This window comes from Sebastes fasciatus, chromosome 5, assembly GCF_043250625.1.
Source record: "Sebastes fasciatus isolate fSebFas1 chromosome 5, fSebFas1.pri, whole genome shotgun sequence".
Lineage (NCBI taxonomy): Eukaryota > Metazoa > Chordata > Actinopteri > Perciformes > Sebastidae > Sebastes > Sebastes fasciatus.
The window spans coordinates 11,936,508-11,963,306 of NC_133799.1; the positions used below are offsets into that span (position 1 = coordinate 11,936,508).

The following is a 26,799-nucleotide window of genomic DNA, read 5'->3' on the forward strand; positions in this document are numbered from 1 at the left end:
AATGTCTGGCTGCACAGCATGAGTTTGTCAAGGCTATAAGGTCAGTCAGCTTTACAGGAATTGTTTGGCATTTTGGTAAATATGCTTATTTGCTTTCTGCTTGCTGAGAGAGTTAGATGAGAAGAGCGATGCCACTCTCATGACACCACGCTCACTAGAGGGAACATTTCTTGGCCAGGCGCTCTACAGATGGTGGTTGGCGAATTTCTTTAGAGAGAGCCAAGCTAGCTGTTTCCCCGCCTGTTTCCAGCCATTATGTTTAGCTAAGCTAAACGGCTTTTAGCTGCAACTCCAAATTACCCCAATATTTACCTCAAGATTTATCGAAAATGACTTTATTATAAACATTATTTAATAATTATATGCCAAAACAGCATATAATGGTTAAAATAGGGCCCTTAGGCTTGAGAAGCGGCTGTGCGCTGCTCTTCATTGGAGGTGGAAAACCAAAACTAATAGAAGACACTTCTGACGAGGCACACACAAATCTCACCATTGTGTGACTTATTGTCTGCACAAATGTAACCTAGTAGCTAATGTAATGATTCAGGGAGTTTTTTAAAGAAATTTCAAAGAAGTTATTTGTTAATTATTATCTATTTACCAGCAGACATGGAAAAAAAGCATATCAATTAACTTTGTATTCTTCTCCTGGAAATGTATTAAATAAATTACCAGCTTTTGGGAAATAGCGGAATATAATTATCAAATAATGTTATAATAAAGTAATTTTTGATAACTTTTGAGGTAAATATTGGGGTAATTTGGCAATAATTCCAAAGAAATTTCAAATAGGTTACTTGCTAATTATCACTTATTTACCATGACATTTGCAGACCTGTCAATAAAAGTATTACCACTTAATTCCCAAAATGTCAAACTACAGTTTTCAGAATCAAACAATGGCACTCTTCTTTTACCTCATTTCAAATATGCAATATTATATAGCAAAAGAGTCTTTCTGTACCTCAAGATCACTGTTCTGACTGTATATAAATTCAATCACTGCAGAAGCTAAAGTCCTCCTCTGACCTGCTCTGTTAATCTGACCGCTGGGTGAATGTTTCTGTAGAAACACCATAAGGCCCGTACACATTCAAGAGGCATTAGACGACACACTCCTAAAGCATCCTTATTATACTGCTCGTCTTATTTTGATAAACAGTAATTTGGTGTCATGGAGGACAGTAAGGAGTGAATGGGACTTGTCTGTCTATCTGCCATTCACACCGTTTGTCTGTTGGGTTAAGACTCCCCTCTCTCCTTCTCTCTTTCTCTGTGTTGACACATATACATATCACACAGCAGGATTAGCATGACGGTAACTGTAACAAACCTCTCTTTGAAAAAAAAAAAAAAAAAAAAAGAAAGAAAGGGGGGAAAAAAGCACCCTATTCTATAGTGGAGGTGCCCAGCCAGAAAATAGCATACTTAGACAACAATGGCGTGGTAAGTACCTTAGCAAGGATCAGCGCTGGCAGAGTGAAACACATTACAAAACAATGGCTGACTGCCTGCCTGCTTGGCTGCTTGGATGGCTGTCAGGAGCGGTGGGGCTGCCATGAGCTGCCATGCTGTTATTTGTCAGGGGAGAGAAAAGGAGACAGAGACACACATCATCATCTCGCTCCTCATCGCCTGTAACGGCGAGTCTAATCCCGCCATGCAGACGGATCTCCCATGATCCCCCTCTACAAAGTCTGCTGTGTGATGTTGTTCCACTACATGACAACAACATGGATGTGGATGCAGGGGTGACAGGAAGTGTCAGTCAGGTGTTGGTTTGACTTAATGCATTTATAGTTTAAACAGTTATTTACAGATATAAAACAGATAGATAATACCCACGAGAACAAAAAAAAAATAGATGATAAATATTACAGTTACAACAATTTAGTCAGTTAATCTGCAACTATTTTGATAACTGATTAATTGCTTAGGTAATTTCAAACAATTATAGCAAAAATGGCAAACATTTTATGGTTCCAGCCTCTCAAAAGTGAAGATCTGACGCTATTTTTTTGTTTTATATCACCGTAAACTGAATATATTTGGGTGTTGGACTGTTGGTGGGACAAAAAAAAATTTCACCTTGGACTCTGGAAACATGCAATGGACATTTTTCACTGTTTTCTGAAATTTTTTTACATTAAATAATAAATCAGTTAATTGAGAAATTAAAATAATTGTTAGTTGCAGTCCTAATATCTGCAATATCTGTCCCTGCATCTATATATATATATATATGAGAGCAACAGTAAGACTAATAATACATTTCAGTTGGTTTTGAGGACAGAATTGTATAAACTGGAAACAGTTCCCATTATGCCGTAACAAAAAAAGATTAACAATCCAAAACAAATTAAAAAGCACAATCCTAATTTTAAAAAAATGACAAATAATCCTGCTGTTGAATTATGCTAAAATAACACAAAGAATATCCAGCAATTATTACCCTCCATATCATGCGTTCAAAATTACACATTTACATTCCAATATTTTGATAGGATCTAAATCAGGAAGTCAAATATATTCCAGTTTTATTATTGGGCCAATAATGAGCCGAGATTGTTTAATGCCAGTTAAAAGAGGAAAAGGGCTTCTGTAAGTAGAGAGGAGGGGGGAGAGGGGCGTTACTAATGATATAAGAGCGAATGTTGGAGCATCTCCTGGAAATCTGGCAGAAATCCTAATGTCGCTCCTGTCCCCCCTTTTAATGCAAACCAAATGAGCCTGCGCTGTAATAAGAAGCTTCCCAGAATTAGTTTCCGTTTGCAGAAAATTGCGAGGAAAAAAAAAACCCTAGTACTTTTATCTATGAATTTCACTCCAGCATAAGCAAAAAAAAAAAAAAAAAGGCAGACCCTCCTCCGACATTATTTGGATGACGTTCCATCAGTAGCAGCAGCAAGAAATAACATTGTGCAAATTCTATGCATGTTAATGATAAATAGGAATCCACCTGCTCGCAGATAAAATGAGTTTAATTTCCCCCCCCACCCACGCCCATGTGCCTGCCTGGCCTTTTAGAAATTACTTATGCACAGCTATTATTAAAATAGGGCCAGAGCAAATGAGAAAGAAGCGCTATCTCTGGAGAGAGTGGTTGGGTTTAGACTGCTGCTGCTGCTGCCAGGACTCTTTGCTTCACACAGTCAGCGTTTCTTCCTCACACACACACACACACACACACACACACACACACACACACACACACACAAACACACACACACACACACACACACACGTGCACACATGCACACACAGAGTGAAGCTTGTGCACACACACCTCACCTCCTCTCAGCTCTTGTGGCAGCTCTGACCCTGTGTTTACTAAATTAACCCAAATCCTCTTTTTGGCGGGGTAATTTTTGAAGTGTAATGGAATTTGCAAGCTTTGTGAGAACATCTATTTGTGTGTGTGTGTGTGTCTATCTTACGTGTATGCTAATATGTACCAGTGGGAGTATGCATGTGTGTATGTGTGTGTGTGTGTGTGTGTGTTCCAGCGTACGTTTGTATCCTTGAGCGTGCATGCTTGTTTTGTATCCGAGTGTAATTTTGTTGTTGGAGGGAAATTTGCTTTGGGTGTACAATGTGCTTGTCCCTGCATCTTCAGAGTAGCTGAGGATGTAACAATTGAATGCTGAAGGCTCGGAAAAATATCAGTCATAAGTGGTGACTGGAATATTTATCTATGCATGGGCAGAAAGGGAGGCGAAATTGGGAAAGGAGGGGAGAGAACGCAGGCAAGGTGTAAAATGGGTAAAAAAAATTAATAAATAAAAAAAAAAGAGGTCAGGGCAGGAGTGTTTTTGTACACAGGGCGCTGTATATTCTCTACCACCTCTGCTCCATTAGCAAATCAACAGATTCCTCTCATCTCTCACTTTGGCCTTGAACACTTCCAGAACATTCATCCTTTTTTATCCACGCAAGCTGAAGGATGTTCTGATGGCTGGCTGCACAGCCTCTCTCTCTCCAACCTGAACCCCTGCCTCTTCATCGCTCTGATTCAACAATGAGTGGAGAGAGAGAGAGAGAGAGAGAGAGAGAGAGAGAGAGAGAGAGAGAGAGAGAGAAATACAACAACATCCAAACTGGAACTCATTAGGTGAAAAAAAAAATAATTCTAAATTGGAACTGAATTGAACACTCGAAGGTGACATCCTGACATTGTGTGAAATTAAAAAGCTGCCTGGCTGCTCGGAAAGACAGAAGAGAGTGTTCACCTGCCGACAATGGAGCTGTCAAAACTGTACGGCAAAAACAATGTTTTAAGCTTTTGCGCATTTTATATTAAAAAAGTATACATAGTTGGACACTGAATGCCTCTCTGAATGGAAGAAATAAAAGAAACAACATTATGCCATCAGGCTGTGAGGAATAACTACACAGAACAATGATGCGTGGACTTGTTTGCATTTTGTCTTGGGGCCTCCTGCTGTGTGTGTGCTCTCTAATGACTGCTCGCTGGGAGGAAAAACCACCTCTGGGGGATGTTAAGACTCTAATAAATGAGGTTCACTCTTCAATTCGTGCCCTCTCAGGGCAGCAATTATGTCAAAACACTGTTTATAGTTGGAACCGTAAAGAATATTCCTCTCCTGTGCTTGACAGGTTTTCTTTATGCACGAGGGCTGAGGTTGAAATTACTGTGGCGCTTTGTGATGATGTCACTACATAATGTTTCTAAATGATATACTGCAGTTTACAAATACTGTGGTTATTATTGTTACAGAGTGTGAGGACTGAATAAAAGCTCTGGAGATATGTGATTGTGTTGGCACACTTCACCACTGGATGACTGCAGCGTATAGTTTAAGAAGGAATAATGCAGATTTGACTCTGTAGCAACCTACAATTGATTAATGCGAAATCTGCTGGAAATGTGTTTATTTTACGTTAAAAATAATGATTTAAGGTTATTGTGAATCAAAAAAAGCTGATGAAGTCAAAACATGTATGGACGGAAGTTAAATATTTGGGTGTATAATACACGGCCATAGCCAGGATTTTATGAATACTGAGGCCAAGAGTCCAAAGTCCTCCAGCGCCGACCCCTACCTCCCCGTGAAACATTTGACTGGCCAGCAGAAAAAGGCTGACATTTTCTTTTTCTTTATCTTAATTAATAAATAAATTAAAAACAATTTATTCTGCTCATTTTCTCTTACCTACAAGGTTGTCAAAAATGCTATTTCAAAGCCTTCCCCACAATGTCAGGAACACAGTTTTAGTGAAGAAATATGAAAAATCCCTTTTTTTCTAATTTATGCTTTTGGCGTAAAACTGTCAGATTTACTGGCCTCTAAAAAGTATACGAATCAGTCGTAAAGACTAACCTAAATAAATGTATAATTTGTCTGGTAGATTGTAAACTCCTCCTCAGGTCATTTAAAATCCCCAACATTTCCTTAAAAAATACGGAGGATCTTAGTTTCTTCTATTCTATGGTAGCTACGGCCATATGTAATTATAAACCATATACATTCTCCTGGAAACCCCACACAGCTGATATGAAGACATGAGTGACTAAGAGTGTGGCAATGCAGAACAAAGCCAAGTACATGTTGGATTATAAGGCACTTACTTTTCACTTGTTTTACCATTTTATCGCTACTTTATGAAGGTATGTGGAAACTTATACTTAACTAATAGTCAAGTCAATTTTATTTGTATAGCCCAAAATCACAAATCATAAATTTGCCTAAGGGGGCCTTACAATCTGTACAGGATACGACACCGTCCGTCCTTCACAGTGCGAACCCGCCCCCCCCAAAAAAAGCATGCCTCTGCACGCCAAATAGATAGAGCCAGGGCAACACAACCTCCTCTCCATGCCAAATAGATAGAGCCAGGGCAACACAACCTCCTCTCCATGCCAAATAGATAGAGCCAGAGCAACACAACCTCCTCTCCACACCAAATAGATAGAGCCAGAGCAACACAACCTCCTCTCCACGCCAAATAGATAGAGCCAGAGCAACACAACCTCCTCTCCACGCCAAATAGATAGAGCCAGGGCAACACGACCTCCTCTCCGTGCCAAATAGAGAGAGCCAGAGCAACACAACCTCCTCTCCATGCCAAATAGATAGAGCCAAAGCGACACAACCTCCTCTCCATGCCTAATAGATAGAGCCAGAGCAACACAACCTCCTCTCCACGCCAAAAAGATAGAGCCAGGGCAACACAACCTCCTTTCTATGCCAAATAGATAGAGCCAGGGCAACACAACCTCCTCTCCATTCCAAATAGATAGAGCCAGAGCAACACGACCTCCTCTCCACACCAAACAGAGAGAGCTAGAGCAACACGACCTCCTCTCCAACTAATATGACTCCATCATGTAGACCAAGAGCAACAAGAATTATCAATCTAAATGAAAAAAAAAACATTCTTTGAATGTCAATATTTTGAGTTTAGTTTCGTAAATATTAAGTAATTTGCATTTGTTGAACTTGAATAGATTTGATTCATAAAGATTCAAATTCAATAATCAGATTTAGTACTGCTATTAAACTCCAACCCTGCTCAAGGGTTGGAGTTACCAACCATTATTGATGGAATAAAGGCTGGTTATCTTGTTTCTGTTACTGGTGTTTTACTGTTTTTATCATGTTTGTAAAGCATTTGGGTTACACTGTCTTAAAAAAATGTGCTATAGATACATTTTGCTGTGATTTGTGGCTTGCTGGCCAGATTAACCCTCAAATGTTTACAGGGAATATCTACAAGACAAGTACAGGTCACGCTTATTGTTTGAGTTGATAGTTTGATATTGTGCTTCATAATGAATCACATTACTACGACTATTGAGACCCTGATGACGAGACGGTCCCCCTTTTCCAATGAGACTTTATGAAGATCTCGAAACACTTTCAGACTAGTCCTGTTGATAAAGATTACCCTGAGATACTAATAGTACAAAGAGAAGTCCTCATCCTTGAATCATTTTCTCTTGTAAGCAGAACATAAATCCCTCATGCGTGTAGCTTTTCTATCACTCATACGCACTGCGAGACTCTCGGGAGCGATCACTTTTCTCGTCTATTTGGTTTTATTTGGTCTTTTTGAGCTCCTCATCATCTGTGACACCAGTAATTCAACCAGGTCTTCTTCTTGACAAATGATTCGGTCTCCGGCCAAAACAGGTTAGATACACTTAAACTAAAACTCGCTAGCCTAGCAATATTAAGGCTGAAAACATATTTTCCAGAGACAATGTGGTCTGATATCAGGACCAATTTGCTTGTCAATATGTGGTCTTTGGTGGCCCTTGATGGTCAGGTGCCCATATGTGTCTGGTTGGTAATCGGGCCCCGGTTACCATACTGTACAAGTCAAAGCTGCCTGGATAAATACTGTGGTCGAGCAGGTTAGCAGGATATTAAAAGGGTGCATTTTGCTTGATTGGCTGATGCCCAAACCCTTAAGACCAGCTCTGGATGACTACAGAAATAATTTGAAAAAGAAGTTTGAGTCTCCGTGCAGTATTGTGACAGCGCTGAGACGAGAGCCAGTGACAGCGACGGGGTGACGGTCTGATTGAATGGCAGCAGAGGACCGTACATCTTTAAATTCCTCATTATCCACTAACACACAGGCGCCACGTCTGCTCCTATTCCATTACTTACTCCTCCGTATTGTCATGCTCCGAGAATTCAATGTAGTACCTTTTATTGTAGAAAATGAAAAATGTCATTTTCCCCCTCCTGTCCTCCCTCTCTCCCCCTCTCCTAACACTAATTTAAAATGTCTCATCTCCTTCTGCGTGTTCAACAGTCTGATTGCCTCAGTGCTGAAGAAAGAGGCCTAAGAGGAGGAATCCCCTCTCTTTGTGAAAGGGAGTCCAGGTGGGAGCAGAGGAGGAGAATGGAGAGGGATGATTCATGAACGCGGAGAATCTGCAGCTTCATCAGAGTCGGTCAAGCAGGACAGCTGCTGCTGCTGCTGACCTCCCGAACTAGTGGAGGGACCCACACCTTCAAGGACTAAAGGTCTTCTTATTCTTTTCCCTCCAGCAGTCACACCGTTCTCCCTCTCTCTTTCTTTTCTTTCTCTACCACTTTTTCACTCTCAGCTTATTGCAACAGAGCAGGGTCAGGACTTAACCCCCCCAGAGAAATAAAGTCCTTCAGGTCTGCAGAAAAGGACAGTGACGAGGTGTCTCTGCGAACGTGTGTGAGTGATGGAGTGGTAAACACAAAGACGACTGTGTCCTCCCTCATGAGGCGCAAAAAACAGCAACACACAGTTGTCTTCAGAAAATCATCATATAGCTTTTCCTTAAAGAGTCACATCCTCATAATTCATAATGAAATATAAGAAACACATTTGTCATTCACTCGTGCCTAAAAGGTGCATAAACTGAATTTAACCACCACTACATTTGTATGGGATGCAAAACTATCGCTGTTCTGTTTTGTGCATTTTCACTATTTGATTCTGATAGAAAATTATAAAATGTTCCTATAGATATGTATAAATATTGTGTTGAGTAACTATTCAAGCAAATATGCCAAAAGTTTTCTGGTTCTAGGTTCTCAAATGTGGTGATTTCATGCTTTTTCTTTGTCTTATATGATAATAAATATAAAGTAGCATTTTTCAGAATATTTTGACATTTTACCAACAAAAATAATTTATTGATAAAGCAAGAAAAAAAATTATTGCAGCCTTATTAGTGGATTTTCTTTTTCTTTCTTTCTACCTATTATTATGTTCTTACCTAATGTCCCCTGGTACATTGTTTTTTATCTTGGTATATTTTATTCACAAATGATTGTCGGATATTTCCTGGAATGTCTACATAGTGCCTTATAAAATATATTTCAATTTGGTTATAAGATCAAAAACACTATTTCCCTCGATTCGCTTCGTTTTTGTTGTAGCCATAAGTTACCAAAACAAATTTTATGAGCAGGTGTGATGTGTTGAGCGGGAGATAAAACTTTACAGGAATAAAGGAGCCCGGGAATATATCAAAGATTACAGATATTTTATTATTATATTTCTGATTCAGGGTCCCAAGTGAGATATGTTTCAGGGACTCAGACCTTCTAGCAGCACCCCTGTGAGAACCACAGAGGCTGCATCTTTATTAAAACCACTATAATGTCTGTTTCAGATTCACTCACAGATACATCGGAACATAAATTCATGTAAAATGCACTTTCTTACTAAAACAAAGGCAGACGACTCCATCAGTACGGATGTGGAGAAGACTAATGTGACCTGTTCCCTTTCCTAAAATCCACTGTGGGTGTCCATAGACATAGTGTACCACTGCCCTCCAGTGGAGAGCTGCAGAACTGCAGAGCTAATGCATCTGTAGAGTAATGAGGAAATAGTTTCGCATGTTATGCCACTTGGAATTTGAGAAACATTTAAGTGTTCACTCGTGGGTCAGATAAGGCTAATCTTTACAGGAGAAGGTGAGTCAGTGAGCTCTCTCAAGGACGCTGTGGATACAAAGCTCAGATTCTAACTACAATGTTAATAGAAATCTCTGCACTTCTTTCATGTTACCAAAAATCACTAACTGGACATAAATATAGTAGGGCTGTCAAAGTTAATGGGATAAAAACACGTTAACGCAAATTTGTTTTAATGCCACTAATTTCTTTAATGCATTAACGCAACTTGCGATTTTTAAATAACCTCTTAAAAATCCAACAGGCCGCCATCGGGCTCAGACATTTTTCGATCAGTCGGAGGCTCAGTTTTAAAGCTAGAGTGAAGATAGTGATATCATTGTACCAGCATTGTACAAGTACCATTGATACTTACAATGTCATACTAGCTTGTCGTGAAGGAGGTTAAATAACGCTCCAAACTTACGCAAAATTTTGGTGAGGCAAAACTGGCATGGCCATTTTTAAAGGGGTCCCTTGACCTCTGACCTCAAGATATGTGAATGAAAATGGGTTCTATGGGTACCCACGAGTCTCCCCTTTACAGACATGCCCACTTTATGATGATCACAAGACGTTTTGGGGCAAGTCATAGTCAAGTCAGCACACTGACAGCTGTTGTTGCCTGTTGGGCTGCAGTTTGCCATGTTATGATTTGAGCATATTTTTTATGCTAAATGTTGTTAATTGATTCCAATAATAAATATATACATACATTTGCATAAAGCAAGCATATTTGCCCACTCCCATGTTGATAAGAGTATTAAATACTTGACAAATCTCCCTTTAAGGTACATTTTTAACAGATAACAAATGTGTGATTCATTTATGATTAATCACGATTAACTATGGACAATCATGCGATTAATCGCGATTAAATATTTAATCAATTGACAGCCCTAAAAGCTATACATACCATTGCTATTAACATTTGATTCATACTGCCCATCCTGTAAAACCTGAGTTTTAGTTCTTCTTTCAGTACTAAATTATGTGGCAATATATCCATCTTTCACTTTTACTTTAGTTTTGTTATTTGTTGATGTATTTATTGATTTACAAAAACACACCAATCAAAAGGATAAGATGATAAAGTGACAACACTTATTTCATTTGACAAATCTCCTTTTAAGGTACATTTTGAACAGATAAAAAATGTGTGACTCATTTGTGATTAATTGCAATTAACTATGGACAATCATGCGATTAATCACGATTACATTTTTTAATCGATTGCCAGTATTAGTCTATATATATGATGTATTATTCTAATATAATAAAAATACAAATATAGATTTTTAAATCAGCTTCTCCATTTGGCAACAATGCCAGTGAAAACAGTGAATTAACAATATATTTTGTGTTGGTGTTGTGAATATACAGTAGATGCTAAATGAAAGTTGGATAACAATTTGTAGAGATATGTGTGGACCTCTGGATGATACTGTCATTGTTACTGAAAAGGGGCAGAGTGCCTACTAAGTTTTATTTTTTGTTACTGAAGCTGAAATTGTAGAGACTAAATGTACGCGGAGTATATTTTTGCTCTCGTCTTAACAAAAGGGTTAATCAGACTTTCTCTTCCACTATTTCTATTAAGCCTCAAAAACAAAGTTCTTCATTCTTATATCAACATATGTGTTACATTTTATTGGTCAAGATTTGCAGCCAAGGAGGAGGAGATAAATAATCACAATTTATGTATAAAAAAATATATGGATGACCTAAATATTATTGCCATTAAGAGATGACATCAGATTTCACAGTTTTTGGGGTTTTTTTTTGTATCCAGTGTTTGACAACTATTATTGAGAGTGTGGAGCAAACTCAGACTGCAATCCTTACACCAGTCATTTTTAGGACGCATAATAGCATCAGAATAATCCATGTGCTCAGTGATGCGTCTTGCTCAACACCAAAAAACTCCTCCAGTGGCTCTTTATAGGACTAATGATGACCCGCAGAGTGAGCACCCAGCGGGGCCAGAGGAACGACTGCGAGATCTCCTGTAGTCAGTATTTATAAAGATTAAGATGTCAGGCGTCTGAGACAGAAAGTGCAGGATCAGGAGCCTTGATGTGTGTACAGTATTGGATGAGGAGGCTTCTTTACTGCCTGTATATTAGTGGTTAATCTGCCCTAACAAGATAGACTGCAGCCTCTCCGCTGCATCGCTGATGATGGAACCAGTAATGATGGAGGAGGAAAGCGAGAGGTTGGCAGCTAAGCCTGAAGTAAGCTACTTTGGCACGAGGCGACGCACGGCTGGTCGCACAGCCACTGGTGTGTGTGTGTGTCCAGTTATTTAATCAAATATGTGACACCAAGTAGCTTAAAGCACTAATAAGACATAATGCCACTTTGGGTTTAATTTGCTTAGTTGAAGGATGAAAGACAACCAGATGTGCATGTTGGGGCAATGTTGCCTCAACTCAAACAAGGATAACATGATGAGTTACACAGAAATATACAGGCGGCTACAGAAACTCATGTTTTACCCTTTAGCAAGAAATTAACCACCAGATCATCTAACCCAATTTATAGAGACAACAGACCCATTCAATTTGACCAGCCAGACAAAATCACAAACACACACAACATACACACAGTGTCTGGCACACTCTCCTCAATCTCTGTTGTCTCTGTTGGACTTGATTTGCAAATATTGCACACCAAATACCGACCAGTTCTCATCCCAACTCGTCATATACTGACGCTTTCGGTCACAGTAAACACAGGCTTAATATTGTGAATTAAACAAAAACACATGCTTAGGATTAGGCAACAAAACTACTTAGTTAGGTTAAAGAAAAAACAACATGGTTAGGCTTAAAATGACTTATTACTACCGACTGTAAAGTGAAACGTAACGCACGGGACGCAAACAGCAGTCTCCTGGGTGAAAACCTTGTGTTGTTGGACCCATCCACCTCGGCCCTCCCGCCCTGTGCGTCTCTTACGCTCTTTAAGCAACGTCACCACAGCACTTTCCCTGTGCGTTTACTGTTGCCGTGGATGGGTTCACATTAACGGAAAGCACAGTGCATCTCATAAGGGTGCCATGTGCAGGGGTATCGAACGCAGACGGCTGTGACAAAGCGTCCTCATTTGACACCCTGGGAATGAGAAAGGGGCTGCAAATACGCATTGCATATAGTATGTATTATATATTATTATATAAAATACTATATTTATTATTAGTAGTAGTACTATTATTATTCATTATATATCATACTATACTATACTTAATTATTTTCATATTCTGTGCTACATTGCTGTACTATACTGTACATTATGTTATATGATATCAATACATTTCACCTTCTGCTGTACATTGTTATAGATGGTGGTGGTATCATATTACTTTACTGCTACTAATCACACCACTATGTCACTTTGCGCTGCACTGCACTGCACACACGGTATTGCACTAATAGTTCAAGTACAACTCTGGTCGTGGGTGCTGTTACAGTTCACCCAAATCACAACAAAAATGAAACAATCTCCTCTCAACGTCCTCTTACTCTCTTGAGCTGGAGCTTTCCTACAACTGCAAAAAAAAAACTATGAAGACTATGAACTACTTGCTACCAAATAAATAACTTCATATAAACAGTGTATAAAAACTTCAATTTCTGCCTCACAGATGTATGCATCCACCAACCAGTCAAGTTGCAGTTTACAGCCATGTCTGTCCAACATGTCGTCACTTCATCATTTTATAACATTTGTGTGAAATTGCCATATTAGCATATTAATTCTTGAGTTATGACCAAAAGGTCACAGTGACCATTGATTACCATAATCTAATCAGTTTATTCTTGAGTCCAAAAGTGTGTTTGTGCCAAATTTGAAGAAATTCCCTCAAGGCGTTCCTGAAAATCGCCTACACGAGAATGGTTAGGACAGACGTACAACCCGAAAACATAACCCAGCCACGACTTTCGTGGCATAAAAATGGACTATGAACTTCTTTCTACAACATAAACACTTAATATAAACACTATTATAATAGTATAAAAAAGCATAATATCTCCAAAAGGGGAAATACTATCAAAACTACCTGCATGGCTGGATAACACAAGAGAAACGTGTGACAATATATACTGATTTTGTCATTTGAGCAAACCAACCCTTTGACAGTATCCCAGATCAGTGTCTTGTGATGTTGCTATGCGTTTCCCCCTTTCACTTTTGCACTTTTTCCCATTTCTTGTCAGTAAACTTTAGGTCTGGTGACTGCGGAGGGAAAGCCACACAAGCCAGCAGAGCTTGCTCTTCCTTAGACTTCAAACAGTCCTAGTATACAGCAGCTTTCATGCATGTTCAGGATCAATATCCTGCTGGAAAATGAATCCTCCTCCACACATATTACTGAGCCAGAAGGGGTAGCATGCCTCTGCAAAATAAAGTGGTATTTCTCTCTCTGGCAGGTGTGTAGCTGATCCTGTGCAAGTCACTTGAAACAGCCCCACAGCTGCAATATTTCCACCATAAAGTTTGACGGGAGGTTTTCTGCACCGTTGCATTTACATCATCATGGACTGTGGCCTTGAATATGCAAGCCCTTTGCAACCGTCAAGTTAAAACTGACTCTTTTAACGGCACAATGACCATTTGACCTTGGAAGCTGTCCTCTTATAGGAGATGCTATTTTAACATACCGGTCTCTTTATTTCTGTTTTGGTCTTGTGAGGTAGAAAACGACTTCACTTTGTGAAAATCTCTCTAGCGCACTGCACAGCCTCCAAACACACTTTCAATTTTAGATGTAATGTCACTGCAGCCTTCTGTACTAAGCACTAGTAGCAGTTAACACAGAGGGTTATATTAAATTAGTCAATATCTGGTATTAGGTGTTTAAAACAATATAATACACACATTATGAGCATAAAATTAAGTAAATATTTGAAAGAAATATATGGTGACAACAAGATAAATAAATGGTATGTAAAGAAGCAACCCGTCCTCTTCTCAACTCGTCACATGCTGACGCTTTGTCAGGACCCCTTGGCGTCACTTTCCAACACACCGAGTAGCCCAGCGCTTCAAACTATGACGCTCCACTACGCTCGCAGTAAACATGTGGTTAACATTGTGAATTCAAACAAAAACACTTGCTTAGGTTTAGGCAACAAAACTACTTAGTTAAGTTTAGGAAAATGCATCATGGTTTGGCTTGAAATTACTACACTTGTAAAGTGAAAGTGAAACTTAAAATTGTGAACACAAAGACAAACACGTTGTAGGTTTCACAAAGAAAATGAACAGCGGTCTCCTGGATGAAAGCCCTTGTGTTTGACTCAGACTTTGGGCTTAACTGTCCTGCCTTAAAGAGGCAATTTAAGTTTCTTATTGTTTGGAATTACTTACATTTTCTGTAGCTGATATATTGCTATAATCTCTATAAACAGATTCTGCTTTCATATGGAGAATCTTTAGCAATGGGACAAGATTTTGGAATCTGAAGCGTTCTGGTTTCCGTTTGTAGTCCGAGTCGTATTGACCAATCACGTTTGAGCAGAATTTGGTTCAATGCAGGTAAAATGGCTGAAATCACTCGCTGAAATGCAATCTGGGAACCTACCGGCTACCATCTGATGATGATGTAGCTTTTTATTGGTTTCAAATTAGCTTGTAAACTGGCTACTTGTGAAACAATCTGGTCGTACACGTCGTCTCTCAACTCCAACTCCAGTCTCGCATCTCAAGTTGCTAATCGGACTGTAAACAATTAGCAGCATACAGAAAAGGAAGTCTTGGCCCGGATATCTGCTGGCTACACCGCGTCCCAGATACAGTTTATAGCCCCTTGCCCCAAGAGTCTTATCTATCATCAGACAGATTGATATTGCTATAACTTAGCAAAGGATGCATCATTCAATTCGAGAAATACTTCTGGTTTATTAGCATTAGGTAGATGGGTGACAAACTCATTTGCTTTTATTGTCTATATGACAGTAGTGCTTCATCTCTCAAACTCCATCAAACACAAATAAGACAGCGAGGAACAAAAGTGTAGGAAAACAACAGAATTGAAAAACTTGTGTGACACGTCATGTAGTTCTGACATTTCAAATGCTTTATTGATTCAACTGAGTTCGTTCTACAACAGGAGAAAATGTGTTGGGATACAACTGGAACATCTGCATTGTGTAAAGCTGGAAAAAGTACTGCAGTACTAACAGTCAGATTGTTTGGGATTTAACAAGCCACAGAAAGAATGCACAAAATGGTACAAGGCAGTAAACATAAGGCAGTATCTCCTTTAACAGATAAAAGTCTCAACTTAAGATGAATACAAAAGAGATATTAAAGCCTGTAGCAACTGATGTGACGTCAGACGTGCTGAATAATGTAATAAAGGTAACACTTTATTTTACAGGTCCACAAAGTTCATGATAACTAGGACATAATTAGCAAGTGACCTGTTTGAATTTTCTTTGGAATTACTGTCAAATTACCTCAATATTTACCTCAAAATTGATAAAAAAATGACTTTATTATAAACATTATTTAATAATTATATTCTGCTACTTACCAATAGCTGGTAATTTATTTAATACATTTCCAGGAAAAGAATACAAAGTTAATTGATATGCTTTATTTCCATGTCTGCTGGTAAATAGATGATAATTAGCAAATAACCTATTTGAAATGTCTTTAAAAAACTCCCTGAATCATTACATTAGCTACCAAGTTACATTTGTGTAGACAATAAGTCACAATGGTGAGATTTTTGCCTCATCAGAAGTGTCTATTAGTTTTGGTTTTCCACCTCCGATGAAGAGCAGCCGCTTCTCAAGACTAACGGCCCTATTTTAAACATTATATGCCATTTTATTTTTTGGGTAATTTGGTAGTAATTTCAAAGAAATTTCAAATAGGTAACTTGCTTATCATCACCTAATTACCATGAAATTTGCGGACCTGTAAAATGAAGTGTTGCCGTAATAACTTGTCAAAATGAAGAAGAAAATGGGGAAATTATTACAGATAAAAAACATTGACTTAAGATGTGATATCTGTAGTCATTGATGCTGTCAATTTTTTTTTTGGAATATGTTCTTCTCTTGAAATACACTAGTAATCACCAGATAACATATTATCACGTTATTTGGGAAAGTATTTAATTTAAATTATAGTTTTTCAACCAGTTCAGATGAACATTTTAATATATTTTGACTACAACAGTTGCTCACAGGCCTTAAATCTAACATAAGACATTTCAAAGTAAAATGACTCAGGCGTTTTCTCTAACACTAAAGGTACAACAACTGGGAACATTCGATCAACGACACATTTGGCCACTGCTTCAGCAGTGTTAGCTTTGACGCGCAGTCCAGAATGAATGAATGAATTCATGGTACAAACATCCGTTTCACAGTCTTGTTTCACTAGTATCGGACACATCTTGGACTTTTGGTTTTGCGTTATTATTTTGGCCCGACTCCTTTCTCCTTCTCAAACTGGGCAATCTGACTGAAAATGTCCAGCAGGTTTGAAGGGAGGTCTGTTTTAGGCCTTCCTCCCGGCACTGAGGTCAAACTACTCTGTTTATGATTCCCAGCACCTTCTGATCTTTTACTGTTTCCTGCATCTGACCTGCTGCTGTCGTCTTCTACTTTCCCCTTTCTGCTGTTCTTCCCTCTCTTTGCCTCATCTACCTCCTGAATTTCCTCCCGCCCTCTGTTCTCATGCCTGCCACCACCAAAGGAGTTCCTGTTGTAAGAGTCATGTCTCATCCTACTCTCTATGCGTTTTGACGCAGAGCCGGAGTTCCCTAAATATTCAGATTTGGAACTGGATTTCCGTGAATACGCGGACTCAGCGGACGAGCAGGACACTTTTCGCTTTCTGTTCTCGTCTAAGCTACCTCTCCTCTTAGAGTCACTGTCTCTCCTGTCTTTCCTGTTATCCTCCTTCCCTCTGTCCCTGCTCTTATCCCTCCTTTCACTACTCCTGCTCCCCCTCTCCTCTCTTTCTGGGCTTCTGCTCAGACTGCTTTTCCCTCTCCTTGTCCTGCTCTCCTCACTGTCCCTTCTCTTCCTTTCTCTGCGTGAGGAGTCGGACTCTTCGTCCCCTGAAGCTGCAGACAGAGAATACAGCTGAGAGATGCGTCTATCTTCGGCATCCTTCTCCATTACCTCCTCCTCATCCCTCTCTCCAAACCCCGGGCCGCCCTTCTGGTAAAGAAAGGTGGCGGAGGTGTTGGGAGGAGCGGGATACCACTCCACCTCGTCCTCCTCTTTCTCCTTCCTGTCTCTCTCGCTCTTACCCTCCTCACTCCTCCTGCTGCTCCCCCGTGAGGAGATCCTGCGATGGCGCTTACTTCCCCGCTCAGACTTCCTCCTCTTCTTTTTCTTCTTTTTGGACCTCCTGCGAGAGGAGGAAGACGATGAAGAAGGAGAGGAGTTCCTGGAGGAAGTGGTGGACGGCGAAGAGGAAGAGGCCGATCTCTTCCGTTTTTTCTTCATCCTGTAAAAAAAAAGACATTCACTGAACATTTTACAGCCGATGCTTTGAAGTTATGAAATGACTTGCATTAGTATTTTTACCTGTCACACCGTTATAAGATCAGAGCCAACTCACCTCTTCTCCTCTTTTAAGATCTTACGCAATTTCTCAGCACTGGTCTGGCTGCTCGTAGCTTTCTCCTGCTCCTTAGCCACCGCTTCTTCTCGGAGGCGAATCGATTTCTTTATGGTCGCCGGGCAAGGCAAGGCAAGACATGACAACGGCGGCAAAAATTCCACAGAGACGCATTCGAACACGCCATGACCCAAGACATGCAACAGAGACCCCGAAATCAATCCGTATTCAGCCATTCATTCATTTATTCAGTCATTCGCGTTTGAGTAAACGATATGGAGAGGAAGAGGGAAGTCAAAGGTTTGAGAAGGAAAGAAGAAAGTTGCCATCACACACCACAGATGACAGAATGAACGAGAAATATACAGAAACACACATATTTACCACAGAGATAGTGGTGCGATTCCAAGAGAATGGTAGTTGGCAGAGAAGCAGATGGATGGACAGAGGTACAGGCAGAGATGTGCAGAGAAAACAAACAGCATTTGTTCCCCATTGAGACAGAGAAGGGTTCAACGTTACCGTATTTGGACCGGGGACGCGGCACACACAAGTGTCCAGTGAAGGAGTCGTTGTCAATGTGCAGTTTATTTATTTTCACCCCCGCAAGGCAGGTGTCAAGGCCACGGCAGTTGAAGGGTCAAAGGGCAGAGTCCCAGGGTCGCAGACACACACACATACACCAAAACACTTCATCAGTATTACAAACCAACAGGGTCTGGAACATGCATGCTTTTATGCTCAAAATTCCCAGTGTAAGAAGATGTTTGAACTTCTTTGACTAAGAAGAGCATCTGTACTTGATGAACGTGTGTTTTAAGAACACATGGGAATTTGAAAAACATGGCCTTGTAAAGCACCATGGACAGCACTTCATGGTGCTCTGGTCCAGGTAGTGTTAAGGCCCCGACACACCAAGCCGACGGTCTTTGGACAGTTTGGGGCCGTCGGTGAGCGTCCGTCGGACCATATCATTATCTCAATTCATGTTGTTTTCACAGAATATGAAGTCAATTAACACGTTTTGCAAATGCTTACAGCAATACCAATACCAGTGAAATTCCATGATTCTCGATACCAATTCGATACCACGATAAAAAACAAAAGTAAAACGATAAATCCCATGTACTTCAACATACACTCCTTTATCACCATTTGCATACTGTTAACCGCTAACGTTAACTAGCTCTCTCCCTGTTGATTTCAACACGGATTTGTTGTTCACAAAGTAATATTATCAGGGAAAAAATAGGGTGCGTCACCTGGACGCTTTGATAGTGAGTTTACTGCATCCAAACAAACTATCATCCCTGGGATGAGGGGACGCCGTTAGGCTCGAGCCCTGACGGTACCTGTGGTACTGTAGAAAAACGAGCACCGTCACGTTCATACATGTCTCAGTCAGCAGTTTACGAATTTTCACCTGCTACAACTGATTTTTTGGCCATTTTGGGGCAGCAGAAAAAAGCTGTGAACAAAATACTATATTATCACCTTTTAGGTTGGTGAACTTGTTAGTAAACAACCTATTTATAGGTTATAATAGTGCAAATAGGTTTAGTGGCTAATTATGTCACCAAGTTCACCAGCTAGTCGTGAATTTTGTGAGTCATTTGGTGCCGGGCATGTGGTGTACATTTGGGTTTTTAGAGCTGCCTGCTGCGGCTGAAAAAGACACTGATGAGTGGTGAGACTGAACCAAAACAGAAACGTTGAGGGACAGAAACAGTGAGCTGAAAGATGCTAAAACACTCTGTAGAGATAGTAGTAGTCATGTGATTCATCGTTAATATAAAAAAAATACTGATTATAGTCGCTTTATGAAGGAAAGTGGATCACACATCTTTGTCACAAAGACGCTGAGTGGTCTCTTTATGTATTTGCTTCACCTTTTTTAAAGTCATACTTAACACCACATTCATATGTAGACTTAACAAAAGCTTTGATATGCCCATTATTGTTGGTATGTGTTTTAATAGTTGAGCTTTAAGTGCACACAGTGCATACCTGCCAACTTTCCCCCAACCCCTCGTGCGTTTGTGTGTGCATGTGTGTGTGTGTGGTGGTGTTGGCCCACTCACCTGTATCATGTCTGTGATCTTGTGCAGGGCCTCCTGCGCCTCAGGGTTTGAGTCATCTAGAGAAAGAGCTCTCCTGTACAATCCTTCCGCTGTTACTAGTTTCTCCTGTTCTGCAAGCCTAGACACATACATACACAACACACCTCTGAGTGAATAACATCACGGTCATTATTCAGAAGCTATTAATGAATTATAACCGTCACCACTCCGATCTCTACATTAGCCTGTTTTTTATTACAGTAACAAACCACACCGGTTGATGCTCCCTCGTCTGTACCAAAACTGCATTTCTGTCATTCTTTTAAACCCTTTTAGGATTCTGCTGTCTGCCTAAATATACTTTTAATTGTACACTAGTGGGGAAAAAAAAATCTTAATCTGCATTCTTAATCATTCAACCTGTGTTTTTCATCAGATAATGATAAGATATCATTTTATGTGAAATAAGTTTGACTAAAATGACAGAAATGTTCAATATAATCTGATGACTAAACAGGACTAAGATTAAATTAAAAAATTAAAAAATGACAAAATTAAGAGAGAAAACATTTTGACTAAAATCGGATGACTTTTCGGTGACTAAAACCGGACTAAAACATTTTGAGTTGTCGTCGACTAAAACTATGAAGGATAAAAATGACTAAAATGTGACTAAAACTAATAGGCATTTTCGTCCTAAGACTAAGACTGAATCTAAAATAGCTGCAAAAATGAACACTGGAATGGCATTTAACCTAAAGCTACTTTAGATGACAAGACAACTGTAGTTTGGTTTAACCACTTCTGCTAACATCATGAATAATGAATACAAGTCTATTAAATAAAAAAAAATTAATACTGCTTTATTGATATTATTTTCCTTTTAATCTATTGTAGCAGTGTTGAATTCAATGATTGGAAACCTCTAAACTATTATCAAAGCAAAGTTAGCTCTGCTTACTGTTTGCCTCTCTCCACCAGTGTCTGGCAGAGGTACTTCTTGGCGTTGCGGTGATCTGGACAGCTCTCCAGGGCCAATTCAAAGTCTGTTATAGCCTTCACGATGCTGCCTTTGTTAGCATACCTGTGAATATCAAATGAAGGAAACGCACAGTAAGAACAAAAAAACATCTAAAAAGACAATTCAATCATTCTATCTGCAGACAGTATCACAAATTTATTTTCATTCTCTTTTAAAAGACTTCTGCTTAAACCTGCTTTTATGGTATTACTAACTCGATTTTTGAACACCTTACTAATGCATACAGAGGGATTATAAAGTTTATGTTGCAGTTTAAATGCGTAAAACAGACAATTATGTAAACGTATACAAAGACATTTTAACATTGCTGCAATTTTCTGCATCATTTATCCGTTATGTCGTTCATAAATCCCTTTCTGTTGTATCTGGCACCAAGCCAAAGACAGCTTTTTATTGCAACATAGACAAGGAAAGGTATGACATTGTTCCTCATATTTTCTCCCAAATTACTTGATGCATACTCTTTGTGTGAAGCAAAACAAAAACGACTGCAACTTTTTTAAACATTCCCCAAAATAAAAATAGAGTAGATGGCTTGTGAAACTCCAGGTATAGGTATACAATGAATGAATGTCTAATAAATCAAAAACTTCCAGAGGATGTGGGCCCCATATAAGACTGGTAGTTACTGGAAATCACGACACCAAACCAGAGTTATACAGTATTATAATCAACTCACAGAGCTCCACGTGCCACCTGTGCTTCTACATTTTTTGTGTCGATATCCAAGGCTTTGTTGTATTCGTTCATGGCTTCCACATGACGGCCATGTTTGAAGTGGTCCACACCTGCACGGACACTGGAAGAACAAGTCAGAAGAAGCCTGAGGAAGACGGACTATATAAAAAGGGGATGTTGTTCATTTTATGTAGTGATGACTATGATAGACCGATGAAAATACTTTAGCATTACCACTTCAAAGCCCACGATGCAGACTGTTTCTTCCTGATTGCAGAGGCAAAATCCTCCTCTTGGAAAAGTTTACTGTTGAGAAAAGAAGCCCAGGTAAGAACTCTACTGACCCTCAAAGCAGTCGTCTCTCAACATTGTAGGCTTCCTTTTCCGGGGAACGGTTGATTGGTGAAGTTGAAATGAGGAGATATTTATACGATACCTCCTCTTTTCACTACAAAAACCTAAATAAGGAGGCAGCTGGCTGGAGGGAGATCACCAGGAGAAAGTTTCCTGCTTGCTGTTGGCTATATTTTATGTCATTTCCAGTAAATATCACAATATTAAACATGGGTTATCTGTTTAAAACGTACAAACATCAGAAGATGGCGAGTATTAGTCACCCATCTTTTAAGTAGTTACGTCTCCAGTCTGATCTCGACCGCAAAGCTGATAAATAAGTTGTTTTTTACATCACGTATCGTAACGCTTGCCGTAAGGAGACAGTGTCACTCTCTCTGCGGCCGAGTTCTCGGCCATCGTTACGGTTTTTGTTGACCTAACGTTACATTTCATTTTCAGTTAATGAAAATTACGTTGTATGACTTCCGTCAAGCGGTGCATTCAGTGTGCGCGAGGCAGACAGCATGTAGTGCTGCTTTTTTTCACAATTAAATATTAATTTTCATATTCAAATGTCTGTTTGTTTTTTTACAATTCAAATATATATTCGTTGGCAGCCCTACATCAATAACAATAGATTAGTGGTGTTGTCAATGTCCTTATTTTTCTTACGGTTTTCCAGGCCTTAAGTCTACTTACAATTACTTACAATTCTCGGCACATTATGCAACTTACCCTGATAGTTGGTAATCAGAGAGAAGAAACACTAATTAGATAACTGCTACTTTGATTAGACTTCTCATTTTCAAAAAAGTAAAACAGAGAGACCAAAAGTTAACACTCTAAAATCATCAGTCTAAAAATGAGTAACAATCCTCCAAACTCCAACAAAATGTGGTGGTACTTTAGTTAATTGGTCAGTTTATTACCTTTGTAGTCCTCTCATCATTGATGGTGGGTGGATGTCACTAACTCCCACCTTTTCCAGCAGGTAGTCCACTACAGAGGGGTTGTGGTAACCATGGCAACTCTTGAGTATACACTCATACGTCTCAGTGGAGTCAGCAGCTGCGCGAACGCTACGACTAAGAAAAGGGGAGAAGAGGCGAGAGGAGCGGAGTCAGAGTCCCACGCTAGAACTGAACACTTCGGCGTTGTTCAGACTGCCAACCCAAATCTGTTTTTTTGGCATATCCAGATTGATCTTAGAAAGTCTGGAAATCAGATCCAAACCACATTTTGGAAGTGGCTTGAAATGTGATTCCAGTCGCCTTTCTACAGATGTGTCTCAGTCCCGACACTCCTCACACTTGGCTGCTCAAATCAGATTTCAAAGTGTTGTTTTTGCGTCACTCGCTACTAGCTGTTACTAGAAGAGCGCTATGGAGGACAATATGGAGGAGAACAACAGTCCGTGGACAGACGGCTATATAAATTGTCTGCTGGCACTTTGAAGCTCGCCATGACTGCAGCACGGGACATCGCAATATACCGGCATATACTGTGTACCGACCTCCTGGAGGAGATCTGCACCGCGACTTGACAGCGAGATTGTTTGGAAGGTGAAATGATGGACCTCCAATATTTTGCCAAGATTTGTGAAACAAATCAGATTTGCCAGCAGTCGAGAACGTAGCCCAACTGGATCTACAAGAAAAACACTAAAGACAGATAATCCCTGCCACAATTAGCTGCACTTGAAGGGCATATTTATCTTCTCTGGTGATCACAAAGAAAATGTGAAAAAGAATGCAGCTGATCTGTATTAAATAATGTAGTGCAGCTAGTATCTTCTGAAGTACGGCAGGACAGGGTGAAATGGTTGCTACCATCTACAGACAAATTAGGCAAATTTTGTTTTAAACAGATTTACTAGTTTGATATATTTAATTAATCTGCATCCCTTCATCCAGACATAAATGAAATATTAATGTTTCAATTAGTGTTAAGTAAATATAACTTAAGTAATACTCACTACAACAACTTCAGGCATATTTCAATTAATTTTACAAAGTTTGTTTAAATACATGTTAGTTTTTCAAAGTCTTGCAGAGTTAAGTGTATATTTTGTAGTATTTTATCGTGTCATGTTGTGTAGTTACCTGTAGTGGATGGGCAGCTCCTCCCGAGGAAAGACACCCAGTTTGACGTGCTCAAAGATGGGAGAAATAGACGCCTGATGGAGGGAAACTGTGATTTTCTCCTGGTAGCGGTCAATATCTTTCACTGCAGCTACAGAACGAGAAAGATCACAACTCAGAAGATTTGACAAATATTTCTGTGGAGTGTCCAAAACAGTTACAATTTCTATGATGCTCATGTCTATAATGTATTATAAACATAGTTATAATGTGTTATAATCTGCTTATAGCACTGTATAAAACAATGCATTAAAAAAAAAAGATTATAATGTATTACAACTACGGAAATTATAATACACTATGAACCTTGCAAAAATGTATAATATGATCAAAAATAATGTGTTGTAATTATTGTTATAAAACATGACTATTTTTGAGTGCTTATAACTATAACTACACAGTGCTATAAACAGATTATGACACATTATAAGTATGGTTATAATGCATTATAGAAATGGGCGTCATAGAAAGTTTTGCCAAAAAAACATTTGCAGACATCACCTTTTTCAGTTTCTGATATTTTATAACCCAAATCATTAATCAAGAAAATAATTGGAAGATTAAACAATAATGAAAATAATTGTTTGTTGCAGTTCTAATATAAACTATAACTGTTTTTTTCTCACAACATGCAGTCAGGGCTAGATGAGAAATATATTACTGTCATCGGTTCAACAGAAAATGATTGGCATCTGACAGTGGAAGAGACTGAAAGCAGCTCTGGTTTTGCATTGGTGAGAGCAAGTTATTTCAGACACTGATAAGATGATTTGAGTGACTGATATGAGTTGGAAAGCTTATCAGATGCCAAATCACTGCTAAGTGGTTTATAATACTAACAATGCACTGTACTGTCAGTTTAAATCACATTGCATTGCAGCAAATATGGAACCAGGTTAAACTCTGAACAGTTTAAGGACCAAAAAATTGGTTGTCTTGGAGATGGCCTCCACTCATTGCAAATATGCTTGCCGTTATATCAAGCCCATTTCCGCCCCAAAACCTGTATGATTCAAAAGTCAACTTGTTGAGGATCAAAGCCTTGTAACAACTTTAGGGGAAAACAAGCCTGAAGTCTGGCTGTCAGAGAAAGTCTGCACACAGCTGCTTGTTGAAGACAAAGCAACTAAGACACTAACCTCTGATGAAGTCCCCGATCTGGTAGTAGGAAAGAGGATCATCATGGCTGCCAGTGGAGGGAATTTCTCTGATGTGACATAGAGCCTGAAGGTAGAAAAGGAAAGGAAAAGTTTAGATTTGACAGATGTTTTCTGTGATTGCAACAGGTTTGTGGTCGAACAGGAAGTTACTGAAATATCTATAGTTCAGTGAATTCCTGGAGGACTGCCGGTCACGCTGGTTCCTCAGAGCCTTTAGGGCAGAATATTCCCTGAAGAAGCTAAATGTAGGTTGCAGCACGACATTCATAGCCACAAAGGCACAAAGTTCATACATGTCAAGCTTGTGATTTAGGACCTCAACGTGTGCGCTGCACTGAGAGACACATTGTTAATCCCACTGACAGTCATTGAGGAATACACAGAATCAGCGTTGGTACTGGTATAGCTGGCCAACTGACAATCCAAGTCTGGTTGGTTTCGATCTGTTACGAGGTTTATGACATGGCACAAGTGCATTCAATTGATTTAGCTTGTTGACATACCGACAACTCTAGGTCTTCTATGTCTCTCCTCAGTCCTCCTGCCGTGCAAAGCAGAGTGAGAAAGAAGCCGTATTCTCTAATGTTGTTGATCCTCCCCACCACAATGTCTCCTCTTTCCAAGTCCCTGTACAGCATGACTCTTCTCTCCTCATAAGACACCTCCATGAATAACTCCACTGGTGGCATGATGGCATATGGCTCTGGGAAAGCAGAAGCAGAATCAAACATGTTGCATATAATGATACATTTCTCTATATTATACTATATTAAACCGCTTAAATTCAAAAACACCTTTTCCTCTGTTTTGGCCCTCCATCTACACTCGGCTTGCAATTTTTTTCTCACCCAAAAATGAAGCTTTTCCAAAACTCACTTCAGAGTGGTTAAATCTTAAAACGCCAGTTCAGCATTTTAGCGTGTATGGGGAAAACTGAGCTTTTGTTAATCAATGACATGAGCCTGCCCAGTAACAATTGGGGGCTGTGTGGCAATTAGGGGACAACTTCTTATCGTCTATAACCTTCTCTGTGATCACTCATTTTAGATGTCAATATATGTTTTTAATTTGTCAGATGACATTGCGGTCATAAAATAGTGATGTGATCAGCACCTCAGTGAATTTACTTGGTAATGATGGCTGCTTGGTTAACGGTTATGAGCCACAAGCTTCTATCTTAAAATCAATCCAGCTGTCCACACAGGCCGCCCTACGTCACAGGCCGCCTTAGCAGCAGCGCCGTCTCACGTGCTGCTCACGCGTCGCCTCCTGTGTAGACGTGGTGTATGCAATTCTGCTGTTGCAGAAACAGAAAATTATGCACATGAGCATAATTGAATGTACATTTTGCTGTATTTAAACACGGTATAG

General features: G+C 39.5%; 1 protein-coding gene across 2 annotated transcripts in view; it reads right to left on the reverse strand.

The window, feature by feature from the left end:
• Nucleotides 1-1,526: 1,526 nt before the first annotated feature.
• The window catches only part of ttc14 (tetratricopeptide repeat domain 14), a 28,049-nt gene continuing 2,776 nt past the window's right edge, over nucleotides 1,527-26,799 (reverse strand). Inside the window, exons 3-12 of one of the 2 annotated variants that reach the window (XM_074635086.1) lie at nucleotides 25,932-26,131; nucleotides 25,408-25,492; nucleotides 24,230-24,359; nucleotides 23,057-23,212; nucleotides 22,026-22,097; nucleotides 21,793-21,912; nucleotides 21,033-21,155; nucleotides 20,093-20,210; nucleotides 18,012-18,118; nucleotides 15,481-17,897 (exon numbers count right to left, since the gene is read on the reverse strand). In XM_074635086.1, the coding sequence (XP_074491187.1) occupies nucleotides 16,856-17,897; nucleotides 18,012-18,118; nucleotides 20,093-20,210; nucleotides 21,033-21,155; nucleotides 21,793-21,912; nucleotides 22,026-22,097; nucleotides 23,057-23,212; nucleotides 24,230-24,359; nucleotides 25,408-25,492; nucleotides 25,932-26,131 (2,153 nt within the window). In that variant the 3' untranslated portion in view covers nucleotides 15,481-16,855. Of the gene's footprint in view, nucleotides 1,575-15,480; nucleotides 17,898-18,011; nucleotides 18,119-20,092; nucleotides 20,211-21,032; nucleotides 21,156-21,792; nucleotides 21,913-22,025; nucleotides 22,098-23,056; nucleotides 23,213-24,229; nucleotides 24,360-25,407; nucleotides 25,493-25,931; nucleotides 26,132-26,799 lie in introns of those variants that run through there. The other variant, XM_074635087.1, reaches the window with a different exon arrangement.